The 15642-nt window shown below is 46.2% G+C and overlaps 1 protein-coding gene across 7 annotated transcripts in view; it reads right to left on the bottom strand.

The window, feature by feature from the left end:
* Positions 1–1043: 1043 nt before the first annotated feature.
* LOC147097931 (transcription factor COE2) overlaps positions 1044–15642 on the bottom strand; it is a 362047-nt gene continuing 347448 nt past the window's right edge. For 5 of the 7 annotated variants that reach the window (XM_085971014.1, XM_085971015.1, XM_085971013.1 and 2 more), the window contains 2 exons: positions 14983–15165; positions 1044–1328 (listed from right to left, as the gene is read on the bottom strand). In XM_085971014.1, the coding sequence (XP_085827140.1) occupies positions 1297–1328; positions 14983–15165 (215 nt within the window). In that variant the 3' untranslated portion in view covers positions 1044–1296. The remainder of the gene's footprint in view (positions 1329–14982; positions 15166–15642) is intronic. The other 2 variants (XM_085971017.1, XM_085971019.1) reach the window with 2 other exon arrangements.

Here is a 15642-nt window from a genome sequence, read left to right as displayed (position 1 = left end):
ACACACACACATGTACCACACACACACGTACCACACACACACACACACACACACACACGTACCACCATGTACCACAGACACACACACACATACCACACACACGCACACACGTACCACACACACGCCCACACATACCACACATACACACGTACCACACATCACACACACGTACCACACACATGCACACATGTACCACACACACATGTACCACACACATGTACCACACACCCACACACATGTACCACACACACATGTACTACACACATGCGCATACCACACACATGCACATACGTACCACACACACGCACACACGTACCACACACACATTTACCACACACACACATGTACCACACACGTACCACACACACCACACATGTACCCCCACACACACACACACATACATGTACCACAAACACACACACACACACACATGTACCACACACACATGTACCACACAGACCCACACACATACCACACACACACACACACACATGTGCCTGCACTTTTTGGCAGGCGACACTGGATAGGGAGCAGGAGCCGAAGCTGAATTTTTTCCCCTCCCTAGCCCAGCGGTGCTGAGACCTATTGTAGAACCAGATCATAATCCTGACCGAGATCAGCTACCTCAGTCCACACAAGGAACTGAAGCTGGGGCCTTCCTGTGGTCTGTACGGTTCAGTATCACACGCGGAGGTGCTTAAAACCATTCAACCTTTGGGGGAGTTTATACCTTTTTAATATTTCAGAATCACAGCCCAGATAAGCCGACAATAAAGGATACCGTCTCTTTAAATTACTGTAAAATTTCTTAAACCGTTAACTTCTAAGTTTACCACACACATCAAGCAATGTATTGACACTTTATTCAGCTGCATTAAAAAAAGAAATCTTCTATCTGTTTTACTTCCATATCTAGTTTATAAGCCAGCTCTCGTATTCAAAGGATTACTTTTTTTTCAAACAGAAAAGAACTGCCACATTAAACCGTTATACAAAATAGAAAATTGCATTTTTTTTTAAGATTTCTCCCTCTTCCGCCCCCCCCCCCCCCCACCCCACCTTTTCCGTCACTTCCATAAGTTTGAGGAGATTCCTGGAGTAACAGATGAAACTGAGTTTTCCACAATGCTGTGGGGAATTCACTCAGTCCATTAGACGAAGAAAGTCAGCTTTGTTCCTGCCTTCCAAAGGAAGGCCTGCTAATATTTTTGACAGCTGTGGATTCTGGTGATGGTGTTTTTGTAGTGGATGAACTTTGCTCCCTGGAATGCGATATAGTGACAGGAGAAAACAGTCTCACATCGGAGGAACTACGAGGCCAGTCATGGCTGGAAAAGACAGAGGGAAAATATAAACAAATGCACACATGTACTTGATACGTCCGCTCCAGATAGATACAGAACACTGAGATAACATGGCCAGGTCAGAGCTAGACAATTTTAATATATTTTAATATATTTCTAAAATAAACTTTTCTGTGCTTTTGTTTTGGTTACAGTTTATTTGTTCTCCCCTCCTCTGCTGATGGGCACTGACTCTTACTGGAGTACGGTTCCATAGGCACCCGCAGTCTTCCAGTACCTCACCAAAGGGGCCATTCTCAATGTGTGAGCCACTGCTGTCCTCATCTGGTGCCTAGACAACTTGCTCTTTTCAACATAATGACCAGAACTGGGCTGAGTTTCACCTTCCCTAGCCCACAGCCAGTTGTCACATCTCATAGGAATATAGGAAAATAGGAACAGGAGTAGGCTATTTAGCCCCTCGTGCCTGCTCCGCCATTCAGTGAGATCATGGCTGATCTGCAACCTAACTCCATATGCCCGCCTTTGCCCCATGTCCCTTAATACCTTTGGTTAACAAAAATCTATCAATCTCAGATTTAAAATTAACAATTGATCTAGCATCAACTGCTGTTTGCGGAAGAGAGTTCCAAACTTCTACCACCCTTCCAGTTTTCCGGCCTATCTCAAATGCAATCTGCTAACTCAGCACCAAACAGGACTCAAAACTAGGTAGCTGGTCTGCCTGGGCCCCTACAGTACCACACAGAGTGGTGCCTTGACCCATGAGGCCACATGGGAAACTGTTGGCTTTTATTTCAAGTTTTGAATTTATGGTGTTCATTTGAAGCAGTTCCTTCATCTATTCTGGGATGCTAACTTAGGCTTTCTCAGTTGCAAGGAAGGGTGGTTAAAGTAGGCCACTCGCCCTTTCCTGCCTAACTCTAGCCTCTGCCTTGCTCCATGATCCCCTTTCACAAGCAGCAGGAGAAAGCCAGGAGGCCCAACAAACCTTTCTGTTAGATCACCCCTGCCTGCCTTCCTACACCTCCCTCAATCGCTTCTCTTTCCAGAAACATATCTAATTGTCTCTTGAATCCGCTCAATGGCCTGCTCCAGTACTTTATTACCCTTTGAGTGAAAAATTCTTCCCGACTTCCCTCCAAACTCATTTTTTAACTTGCGTATTTGAAGCCTTCACTGCATTTTGCATGGATCAACTTTGTAAATTCTCATCATAATTTGGTCTCCTCAAAGTCTCCTCTTTCCTGGAGAACACAAGCCCAATTTACTTAATGTTCTCTCAAGACTTAAATTTCTCACCCCCCCCCCCCCCAAAATTATCTTAGTTACTTTCCTTCGTCCCCTCTCAAGGATAATAATATCCTTCCTGTGAGGTGACAGAAACTATACCAAGACTGAGATGAGGAGGAATTTCTTCACTCAGAGGGCTGTGAATCTTTGGAATTCTTTGCCCCAGAGAATGCTGAGTCTTTGAGTATATTCAAGGCTGAGATCGATAGATTTTTGGACTCTAGGGAATCAAGGGGTATGGAGATTGGGCGGGAAAGTGGAGTTGAGGTCGATGATCGACCATTGAATGGCGGAGCAGGCTCGAGGAGTCGTATGGCCTACTCCTGCTCCTATTTCTTATGTTCTTATACGTAGTAATCCAGCTGGGCTTTGACCAGCATGCTATACAGTCACAATACAGCTTTTTAAAATTTGTCCTGTAAGTCTATGCTAGTGCAGCCTTGGGACCTTATTTGCAGGCCGAGATGCATCCTACCATGGTGAATTCAGGGATTCAGGGATCGATGACACATGGGCTCTCGCTGCAAGCACCGTGGTGTGCAATGAGGAGCTAAGCACTCCTTCCTTGACCCACTTTGTTTGATACCCCATTTATGTTAAAGTAACGCAACTTTCTCGTAACTGCGCACGCACCATTGCTCCAGATGTCGCCAAACCTAAGCCACGATATAAACTGGGCATCCTCCGCTGGCTGGGGAGTCTGGGACCAGGGGACGTAGCCTAAAAATTAGAGCCAGGCCTTTCAGGAGTGAAGTTAGGAAACACTTCTACACACAAAGGGTGGTAGGAGTTTGGAACTCTCTTCCGCAAACAGCAGTCGATGCGAGGTCAATGGTTAATTTTAAATCTGAGATTGATAGATTTTTGTTAACCAAAGGTATTAAGGGATATGGGGTAAAGGATATGGAGTCAGCCATGATCTCATTGAATGGTGGAACAGGCTCGAGGGGCTGAATGGCCTCCTCCTGTTCCTATGTTAGCACAGCAGAAACTAGCTGATATTACAGACTACAAACAGGATATCACACTGCAGATTTGAACATGTCAAGGTGATCCATGCTAACAATTATAAATATGCTATTTAATGGAAGCCTCAAACATTTAGACACACACCTATAATTTGGAGCATGTTCTCAGTCTGCAATGTGTTTATCTCATACTAGTTTTGACGTTCAATGTAAAATTGGTACAAGCAGACACTTTTGTTTCCCCTGCCCCCTCCCCCTCAGGTATTCAGTGCATTTAAACACGAACAGGCCCTCTGAGCCAGGGGGAAGCCTAACTTTAGTTTTTTTTTGCTGTTGTTAAAGTTTCTGGCCTGCCTGAGTATCAGAACAGGCAAAGTGAAGTTCGGAGTCAGTCCCTGGGCAGTCATCTTTTGGTTGGAGTCTGTCTGGAATCTCTAACCTCCCCACACACACACCACGCAGACAATCTGAGGTGTGACCCAGGGGCTGTCTCCGCTCCTGCCTGACACGTCTGACCTTCTCATTATTGGAAGTGAGATGGTTTTTATCATGGGGATAACTGTTCAGAAACCATAGTTTGGAAAGTACCACGGAGAGAAAGCTTAATCTCAAGTGTAGTTTTGTTTTTTTCACTTCAAATGTCTGCAAAATATTTTCCAAATTGGACTCAATTTCATTAAATGAATTCAAGATACTTTAATATTTCCATCTTTTGAGTTAGATTGGAGGGGGTTGGGTGGGGCGGGAGACCATGAATGATCCAATTGCCTTTCAAATGTCTATCTTAAATTCACTGACAAACAGTGGCAATGATTCATAATATTTTGAAGGGTCTGACGTTCCACAATGCTGACAGCAGGATTGCCTCACATCATACCTGATGTCACTGAAGTGGGGCTGTTGCGTGTGACCTGAGACCTGGAAGGCAGGAGTTTACTGATGGACAATCTAATTGAACATTCAGTTTTTTTAAATTGAGAAGCCGAGGTGAAGATCTAAGACCCACAGTGCAGGCCACCAGCCAGGTGGGGAAGAGTAGACGAGGGTAACGTTAAAGGTGACACCGAGCTGGGGGTTTAAAAGACCGTAGCTTGTCAGAGGAAGGGAAAAACTGAGGGGGGGGGAATTCCAAACACAGTTACGTGGATAGACTGGAGAAGCTGGGGCTGTTCTCCTTAGAGCAGAGAAGGCTAAGAGGAGATTTGATACAGGTGTTTAAAATCATGAAGGGTTTAGATAGAGTAAATAAAGAGAAACTGTTTCCAATGGCTGAAGGGTCGGTAACCAGAGGGGACAGATTTAAGGTGATTGGCAAAAGAACCAGAGGCGACATGAGGAAAAAAAAATTTACACAACGAGTGGTTAGGATTTGGAATGTGCTGCCTGATAGGGTGGTGGATACAGATTCAATAGTAGCCTTCAAAAGGGGAATTGGATAAATACTTGAAGGAGAACAAACTGCAGGGATTTGGGGAAAGAGCGGGGGAGTGGGACTAACTGGATTGCTCTTCGAAAGAGCCGGCGCAGACTCGATGTGGAATTCTCTACCACAGAAGGCAGTGGAGGCCAATTCATTAAATATATTCAAGAAGGAGTTAGATATATTTCTTAAGGCTAAAGGGATCAAGGGATATGGGGAGAAAGCAGGGACAGGGTACTGAATTTGGATGATCAGCCATGATCTCATTAAATGGCGGAGCAGGCTCGAGGGGCCGAATGGCCTACTCCTGCTCCTATCTTCTATGTTTCTATGTTTCTAATGGCTTCCTTCTGTGCTGTACTATTCTATGATTCTATGATTCTTTTGACGTGGAAAGAATGAGTTAGAGTAGGAAATGGTGCAATGCCTTGTTGTTTAATCAGAGTGAGGATGCAGAGAGGAGGAAGAAGATGTAAGATGAAGAATTTGGAGGATAAAAGAGGAAAATTAAGAAGACTGACCACAGCAGTATTTATAAAATAGAGAGAGAGAGAGACATGAGAGGTTGAGATGGAGAGGGAGGTGAGAGAAAATTCACCTATCAGATGACAAGATTTTCTTTGCCTTCTTTCTCGAAGTACAACACTGCACATGTGCAGAAGAAATCAGCTGAAGTGGTTTATCGAGCAACTTCAGGGAGCTCAAAGTCAGCTGTTGCTGCTTGTATGGGGACTAAAAGGGCTGAAATCCACGCGGAAAGCAGGCCAGTAGCAGGTATTGTTGGGCTGAAGGGCCTCCTTTGTCCAAACCTATCTTGTGATTAGAATAGTGTTCCCTCCACCCCAAAGGTTTCATTCATCTTTCCTCCACGTCACTGGGCATGTGGGGGTCTGCATTTTCCTGCATACTTTAATTTTGGCAGCTTAAACGTTCAGGTTTAATGCAGTCGCTGTGTGAGCCAAATCCACCTTCCCCCCCCCCCCCGATTTTTGTAGTGTGTTGTTTTACCGAGACTTTGCTAGGCTTTCCAAATGGCCCGTTGCATAATTGGACTGCCCGTTGTGACACTGAGCCATACACACCTAGTGGAGCCCAGGTTCAATTACCAGTCTACTTTGTATTAGCGGACCTCAACAAGGCATCACTTGGGATGCGACAATTAATTCGTCTCAGTGCCCCAGGCTAGAGAGGGGAAAAAAATTAGCTGGGGGTTCCTGTTCCTGATCGCTATCCAGCGACTCCTGCTGGAAAGCATGTGCGTTCCTGGACATCAGAGAGGACAGTTGGATTTAGTCGTGATACTCGCCATGCTTGAATGGTCTGCTGACGCTCGCTTGTCTAGGCTCACATGTGAAGAATGGGTGAGGTACTGGGTGGACCCTGCTGCCTCGCACCAAGTCCCGTTCACCCATCGCCCCCTGTTCTCACTGACCTTGTCTCCCGATCCAGCAACGCCTAAATTATAAAATTGTCATTATTGTTTTCAAATCCCACCATGGCCTCGCCCCTTGCCATCTTCCAGCCTTACAACTCTCCGAGATCTCTGCGCCCCTCCAATTCTGGCCTCTTGCGCATCTCCTATTATAATCGCTCCACCATTGCCGGCCATGTCTTCAGCTGCCGAGGCCCTAAGCTCTGGAATTCCCTCCCTAAACTTCTCTGCCTCGCTACCTCTCCTCCTTTAAGGCGCTCCAAGGTTTTGGTCATCTGTCCTAATATCTCCTTATGTGGCTGGGTGTCAAATTTTGTTTGATAATCGCTCCTGCGAAGCACCTTGGGACGTTTTACTACGTTAAGGGCGCTATATAAATGTAACTTGTTATTCTTGTTGCTGTGAAAGTATAGCTCCGCACCTGTCAGCATTTTCAAGCGAGATGGTAGGGGGTGGGGACGAGGAGGTGAACTGCCTCAGATTTCCCATTGGTTGTACATTTGTGCCAAAATTAAATATTCATACTTTTCGTTGGTTTCAGCCGTGGCTCAGTGGGTAGCACTCTCGCCTCTGAAGGTCGTGGGTTCAAGTCCCACTCCAGAGACTTGAGCACAAAAATCTAGGCTGATGCTCCCAGTGCACTACTGAGGCGCTGCACTGTCGGAGATGCCGTCCTTCAGGTGAGTCGTTAAACTGAGGCCCTGTCTGCTCTCAGGTGGACGTAAAAGATCCCGCGGCATTATATTGAAGAAAAGCAGGGGAGTTATCCCCGGTGTCCCGACCAATATTTATCCCTTAATCAGTATCACTAAAACAAATTATCAGGTCATTATCACATTGCTGTTTGCGGGAGCTTGCTGTGCACAAATTGGCTTCCATGTTTCCTACATTACAACAGCGACTACACTTCAAAAGTACTTCATTGGCTGTAAAACGCTTTGGGACATCCTGAGGTCGTGAAAGTCGCTATATAAATGCAAGTCTTTCTTTTCAAATGGTCACTCAAGCTGGATTCCTGCATAATCTACTGTTTTTGTTCAGATTACAACAGTTCCACAGTGGTTGGCAGCACTCCCTGCATTAAAGAGAAATGCCCCCCCCCCCCACCCGTCCCCAATATGATATCTACAACAGTGACTACACTTCAAAAGTACCTCATTGGCTGTAAAGCGCTTTGTGATGTCCTGAGGTTCTAAAAGGCACTATATAAATGCAAGTCTTTCTTGCCAAGAAAAAAAATCAAAGCTGTTGGGTTCTAGAAAGAGGGGGTTAAAAAGCTTAGATTCAAGTGAAAAATAAACTGTTAAATGCGTTGCATTTAATGAAGCATTCAGTGAAGAGTGGACCACAGACCAGACTTCCCGGGGGAGTCCTCTTTGCTGAAAGCAAGGCTGGAGCAGGTAATATGATCCTGGTCTGCCTGTCTCACACAGCTCAAGGTCTCCGCTCGCTAAGACGTTTTGAGGAAACATCAAGGACCACAGCGTTCCCTGTCCCTTGCTCTGCTTTTCACTAAACCTTGATTTCTAAGAAAAAAAAACCTTTGGTCATTTCTGCCTTTGTTAAAATAAACCCATCAGATTTGCAATTTGTCTCCTAAGCTTCAGGGACACAACATCCAGTAGTAATCGGAGGCTCATCAAAGATGTTTTTTTGGATGAGCAATCAAGACAAGGATCCATGGTTGATTTCCCCTCTCCCCAGTCCAGTACCCCTCGCTGCCACTCCAGGTCTGCTAAACCCAGCACAGACTGAGAATCGAAACTGGCACATTCGCGATCTGTATGGCCCAGGTTTCTACTGAACTCATTTACAACATCACTACATGACAAAGCAAGAGCTCTACACTCCCGTAAATAACGTGACAGTCACGAGGTCACAACAGACTGTCCTTTTCAGCTAGCTCTTGGCAATTTTCTTATAGGTTGCACGTAGCGAGGTCCCGGCTGCGATACAGTCTTGGGGGTGAGGTGTCGTCATAAACAAGGTAAAGTCTCCCCCTCAGCCTGCGGTACCATCCTGAAGTCCGAGAGAAGTGTGGCTCACTTTTTTTTAATCGGTTCTTGCTTGAGGGCTACTCTCACAGATCGATGTGAAGCAACTCCTGCCGTTCTCATTCTCCCCCCGCCACCCCCCCTGCCCCCAGCCCTGCTCCAGCAACACTGCAGAGGCGGCGAGCTGTGAAATGAGGGCCAGAGACACGTAAAGCTGTAGGTCTGCTGGGGTGAAGGGGAGCCTGCCTTCAAATGGTCCCCGGGGTGGGGGTATAATGACCGCCCCTCCCACCGCCTCAGTGATCTGGAGAAACTCACAGCCATCCAGAACTCTAGTTTGAATATTGCTCCCATATCTGGGAAGCTCTTTTAATGCCTCTCACAGTCCTAGATCGAATACAAGAGAAAGCTTGTTGTCTGATAGGTGATCTAGTTCTAATTGTAGCCTCCAAACATGTTCTCTGTCTCTGTCACGACTTTTCCTAACTATTTCAACTAATATCTTCTTGTTCTTCTTAAGCTGCAAGTGCAATATCCCACACGGCCTTCCTCCTCCCACACGATTCATCATATCTTCAACTCTACCTCATTGTTTTCTCGGACTTTAGTCTTTCCCAACCATTCCAGTCTTTTAAACTCAAAAGCACAGCACAGAAAGAGGCCCATCGTGTCCGCGCCAGCCATCAAGTCCTGTCTATTCTAATCCCATTTTCCAGCACTTGGTCCTTAGCCTTGTATGCTATGGCGTTTCAAGTGCTCATCGAAATGCTTCTTGAATGTTGTGAGGGTTCCTGCCTCTACCACCCTTTCAGGCAGTGAGTTCCAGATTCCAATCACCCTCTGGGTGAAAAAGTTTTTCCTCAAATCCCCCCTAAACCTCCTGCCCCTTACCTTGAAACTATGCCCCCTGGTTATTGACCCCTCTACTAAGGGGGAAAGTTCCTTTCTATCTACCCTATCTATGCCCCTCATAATTTTGTACACCTCAATCAGGTCCCCCCTCAGCCTTCTCTGCTCTAAGGAAAACAACCCCAGCCTGTCCAGTCTCTCTTCACAGCTGAAGCGTTCCAGCTCGGGTGACATCCTGGTGAATCTCCTCTGCACCCTCTCCAATGCAATCACATCCTTCCAATAGTGTGGCGACCAGAACTGCTGGGATTTGGGTGAGGACTTGACTGCAGGGCGAGCTGGCACCGTGCTGATTGGGGAGGAGACGGGGAAATCAGCGGCTCCTCCGCAGGCCCAAGCAGCCCTGCTCCTCCAGGCTCCTGGCTCATTTAGAAGACTGTTTCCGCAGTGGCCTTCAAGAGCTGGTTAGGCCGCACCGTGCCCATTAATCTCTTAAAATGACACTGGGGTTCTACAGCCGGTGTAGAATCCCGATTTAAATATTAAAATAAGTCTCCCGCCAGTTTTGGGGGTGGTGGGGGGTGAGGGAGATGGCCGCTCTTTTGCCAGGCGCACTCGAAAATCAAGTCGTCCGGGCCTCGGGCAGCCGATGAGCAGGAGATGTGTTTTTTAATGTACAATTTTCAGTCGCCATACTGCCCTGTTTTTGCAGTGTGCGCAGGGCAGCAAAGAAATGAAAATCGGCCCTCCTTTCTCTCTTTTTACACCGACTGTAGCCAGAACTCGTGAGAGCTTGTCAGAAAACTGTCGGGGGAGCAGGGATCAGAGGTCGTATACATTAAAACAAGGTAATCGTGCCGAAATGGCGGTGCCCCTCTTCAGCTACATTTTTCTTGACTTTGACCTTGCTAAAAAAAAAAAAATGTTTCAAGCCAAATTATTTCTAATTTCTCAGGTGAGTTGAGCACAAATTCCGCATTCCTCCTTTGCTCACACCATCTATTCTCCTCTTCCACTTGGCATTCCCTCATGATTGCAGCCTGGGCAGGAAGTCTCTTAGCAACACTTCAAATGACAGCACCAGCAACAGAAAACATTATTTCTTTATTTATTTTTCTTTTTGTGTGTTATGACACCAAAATCTGGACACAGCAGTCTGACTCCTGGCAGATTATGAGAGAGGGCAAGGCCTTGGACAGTTTAAAAAAAAAGAATATTCTCCCCTTATGACTTTTATTTATTTTAATCAATCTATCTTTCTAGTTAACAGTTCTCAAAATTAATAATACTACAGCTGGGTTTCACTGTAAAATACCCAAAGACTCTCGGGCCTGGTGTCGGCCTACCTGAAAGCCCATAAAAGTCACAAAAGCAAAGAGCTAATCGTTAGTTAGGTGCAGTTGGAATATTAAAGAATGAGCTTGCAATTATGCAGAGCCTTCCATATCCTGGACATCGCAAAACACTTTGCAAGCAGCAAATTAATTTTGAAGTGTAATTAATGCTGCTTTGTAGGTAAACACAGTTTGTACACAGCAAGGTCCCACAATCAACAACAAGATAAACGGCCAGTTATCTTCATTCCGCCATTTACACTTCATCTAGAGCCATCTGTTGTTTCTTGACTTGTCCCATTACCATCTCCTTTTGCCTCGCACCATCATCCCTTTTGTCATTTAATCTCTCCTGCCTTCCATCCTATCACAGACCTTCCCTTTTGTTCTTTGCTCCCCTCCCCCTTTTCCCTGCCCCTGCACTTGCTTAAAAACCTGTTCCATCTCCAACTTTTTCCAGTTCAGACGAAGGGTCATCGACCTGAAACGTTAACTCTGTTTCTCTCTCCACAGATGCTGCCTGACCTGCTGAGTATTTCCAGCATTTTCTGTTTTTATTTCAGATTTTCAGCACCCGCAGTATTTTGCTTTTGGTCCAGTTAATCTGTTTTTGGTGATGTTGGTTGAGGGAAAGGAATATAAGAAATAGGAGCAGGAGTCGGCCATTTGGCCGCTCGAGCCTGCGCCGCCATTCAATAAGATCATGACTGATCTTTGACCTCAACTCCACTTTCCTGCCCTATCCCCATATCCCTTGATTCCCTTAGTGTCCAAAAACCTAATTATCTTCAATCACTGCACAGGGAGGACTCTCTGCTCTTCTTTGAATTGATCTTTTACATCTACCTGAACAAGAAGATAGGGCCTTGATGTTACAGCTCATTCAATAGATGGCAGTTCCAACAGTCCAGCACTCCCTCTGTACTGCACTGAAGAGCCAGCCTGGATTATGCGCTCACGACCCGGAGTGGGGGTCAAACCCACGACCTTCTGATGGAGTGGCGAGAGTGCTAGTGCCCAGTTTTAGGCACCTTATTATAGGAAGGACACCAAGGTCAAGATTCACGAAGGCCATATGTTTCCCCTCGTGCGGATATCTAGAACTCGGGGGCATAGTTTCAGAATAAAGGGTCGCCCTTTTAGAACTGAGATGAGGAGGAATTTCTTCTCTCAGAGGGTCGTAAATCTGTGGAATTCTCTGCCCCAGAGAGCCGTGGAGGCTGGGTCATTAAACACATTTAAGGTGGAGATAGACAGTGACGTAAGGAAACTACTAGGCACTTGGTCTAAGCGTTAAACAAAGCTTTAATCAACTGTTCTACAACATGGAGGTCTAGTTGTGTCCTTCACTAGTTCCTGTTAAGAATGTCCTGTGCAAGCTGGGCCCGTACCCGAGTATTTATATTCTCCCTGGACAGCGCCACCCGCAGGCCGCTCAGTATGATTTCATAAGTCTTTCTTTCATGAATGACTGATTCATGTCAGACAGATTTTTGCAAGATAAGGGAGTGAAGGGTTATGGGGAGCGGGCGGGGAAGTGGCTTTGAGCCCAAGATCAGCCATGATCTTATTGAATGGCGGAGCAGGCTCGAGGGGCCAAGTGGCCTATTCCTGCTCCTATTTCTTATGTCAGATGAGAGGCTTTAGTTATGAGCAGAGGGTAGAGAAACTGGGGCGCTTTTTAAGTTGAACGAAGAAGGTCAATAGGAGAACTGGTGGAGGTGTTCAAACTTATTTCTTCTGCTCGGTGAGTCAATAACTAGAGGGAGTGCATAGAACGATGCAGCACAGAAGGAGGCCATTCGGCCCATCATACCTGTGCCGGTGATAATATTTAATTTCATCTCCAAAAGAACAAAGGGAGAGGTTAGGAGAATTGGTTTATTTTTTACACAGAATGCCCAACTAGAAATAGCGGAGAAGCAGCTTTTAAGAGGTAAATATTTGAAAAGAAAATGTAAAAGCGTACGGGGAAAGGGCAGGGGAGTGGGGCTAAGTGGAGAGCCCCTTCAGAGAGTTGGCACAGGCACGATGGGCCGAATGGCCTATTCCAAGCATGTTGCCTGTTCTTCCTGCCCTACTTAAATATCTGGCACTGTTTTATGGAGATCATTTTCTGTTAAAAGGAGGTCACTATAGAATTAATCCCCGTCCAGAATTCTAAAAGTATTTGCTTTATGAGGCAGAAGGGTCTGAGGGATTTCTGGACATGTGGACATTGTTTGTAAATGATGACACAAAACAAGAAGGACACAATCAGGACCAAGGCTAGAACCAGGAATTTCCTGCTCCGAATGCCTCAGTAGCACAATAGACAGCAAATGTACTTGCTGAACTTTGGGAAAGCCAGAATACGTCTTTAAAACTTGAATTCTCTTTTTATGATATAAGATCCTATTGATTGAGACACTACCTAACACCACATAGTGGAGAGCGATGAGGTTACAAGCCCAATTTCCCACCGATGGAGGGAAGAAAGGGTATGCCACAAGGAATGTGGGATTGGGATTTATAATGTGTGGCCCTGGGAAGTAATTAACAAAGAAAGAGTTCCATTTATAAAACACGTTATTATGTCACTCAGAAACATCTCAAAGCATGTGCACTGAATTACTTTGAAGTGCAATGACTGTTGTTGCGCAGGCAAACACAACATTTGCACACAGCAAGATCCCGGAAACAACAATGAGATAAATGACCAGATAACCAGTTTCAGTGGGTGTTGGTTGAGGTTTAAATGGTCACCAGGACACCAAGAGAATTCCTTTGCTCTTCTTTGAATAGCTTAATGGGATTCTTTTACATCCATCCAAACCACTGAAGCAGGAGGATAGAGCATTGGTTTGACATCTCATCTGTGGGACAGCACTTACTTTAGAACCATGGAGGTTTACAGGGCAGAAGGAGGGCATTTGGCCCATTGTGTCTGCGCTAGCTCTTTTCTAGAACAATTAAATTCCTATCCCACTGCCTTGCTCTCTCCCATTGCTTTGTATCTTCCACTGCTTCAAATATTTAGTGACTTTTCCCTTAAAATATGCAATGGCCTTTGCCTCAACTACTCCCTGTGGTAAAGCATTTCATACTCCAACAACTAGCTGTGGAAAGAAATTCTTCCTAGCCTCGCCTCACTCCGAGACAATTTTAAATTGATGACCTTCATCACTGACTCCCTAACCAAAGGAGATCATCTCCCCTGTTAAATCATCTCTTCACTGCTCCAGTCCCAGTACCTCAAGTGCCTCCTCCTAATGAGTTTCTCAGCTGGAGAATCTACAGTGGGTGCCCAAAAATGCACTCTATTTGAGCTCTAACCATTGCCGTGTACAAATTTGTCATTACCTCATTGCTCTTGTACTGAGAGTGCAACACTCCCTCAGTCCCACGTTGGAGTGTCAGCCTAGATTATGCGCTCAAGTCCCAGAGTGGGGTTTGAACCCACTGCCTTCTAACTCACAAGCAAGAGTGCTGCCAAGCTTCAACCCTAATGGGGGGACAGACAGTTCCATTGGACCAGATATCCCCTGGTGGTGTCCTGCAGCGTAGGGCTTGGCCCTTTACCTAGGATCCTCAATAATCCCCCCAAAAAATCAATATTAGAGAAAAGGCGGTGTGTGTTGGGGAGGGAGTGGGCAATACACCATGCGTTGTTCTGCTGGGAGTCTGACTATGTGAACAAGTTGAGACACAGCCATAACTGACCAATGCTGCAGTCTGACTGTCCTCAGCCAGCAGAGAGATTTCCTGAGGTAGGGCAGCTCCAAATCAACTCTTAGGTCAGTGGAAATTGCAACTCCCCCCGCCCCCCCCCCACGACCTCCACCTCCACCACATTGCATTCAGTGGAGTGGTACTGGATGTTTCGTCTTCAGTGACATCTTGGAACACACGAGAAGCCTGGGGGGGTCCCCATAAAAAGACCACATACTGTATATAATTCTGATCATATATTTTTCAATGTGAAAGGGGAGAACCATTTGAATGGTCCCTCGGGATCTTCGTTCTACCTTTAACCTTTCCTGAGCACTTCCTGCCTGATACCCAGAATCATCTTGCTATCCACTCTAAGGCAATATTATCCTTCTTATGGTTGGGTGAGCGGGGGTGGGGGGGGGTGATGGGGAGGCGGTTAAATTGGTCTGTGGCGATAGCGGTAGCCCGATTTACGCCCGATTTCTTTTCCAGAAATGGGAACGGAATGGAAAGGAAAACCGGGCGGGCTGCAAAAACTGTCTGGCGACTCGCCACCGCCCGCTTCTATGCGTTGCCGTCGAAGACCGATTCGAGCCCCCCCCCCCTCCCCTCCCTGACCTCCACACGGTACACACACAGTTGCTGTGCACTTCGTAACGTACAAATTTAATTCAGGCAAAAAGCCGTCTCCTCACCTCGGAATCCATTTCCATTCCCATTGGAGCAGGCCGGGGAGGGGGAGTCTTGGGGTCGGATCACCGGTGCAAAGGCGCTCTTCTGTTTCACTGCGGGGAAGACAGAAGATGAGAAGGGAAGAATGGCAGATGTGCTGGAGGACAGAGGGACTGCAGAGGCCACAGTCGGACTGGAAGGCATAACTGCAAGAAATATAAAAAAAAAGGGGGAAGAAAAGAACAGCTCTGTCTTAGACATAAAGGACCCATCTCCTGTGGAAGTGGAGTATCAAGACGTGTGAAGTGAGGCGAGTTTATAATTTGGCAAACACTTTTATCCATTTGAAAACACACCAAGTGACCACTTCATTGCACATGTTGAATTTTACAACCATTTCTTCCCTTTTCTCAGATGAAGGGTCGTCGACCTGAAACGTTAACCCTGTATCTCTCACCACAGATGCTGCCTGACCCGCTGAGTGTTGCCAGCATTTTCTGCTTTTAGATCAGATTTTCAGCCTCCGCTGCACTTTGCCTTATTGTCTTCCCTTTTCTCCCCTCCTTTCCCGAATACGCCGACTCTCGTTGGGTTGAGTTGCCCTGGGTGCCAGTACCTCAAACAAGTGGGCGTTCTTTATGTGTGAGCCTAGATGGTGAGTGTTGTCAAACTATCCAACCATG

The sequence above is a fragment of the Somniosus microcephalus genome, chromosome 30 (assembly GCF_052327205.1).
Source record: "Somniosus microcephalus isolate GS21.2 chromosome 30, FLI_Smic_1.0, whole genome shotgun sequence".
NCBI classification, from domain to species: Eukaryota; Metazoa; Chordata; class Chondrichthyes; order Squaliformes; family Somniosidae; genus Somniosus; species Somniosus microcephalus.
This window is presented reverse-complemented; position numbering and strand designations above follow the sequence as displayed.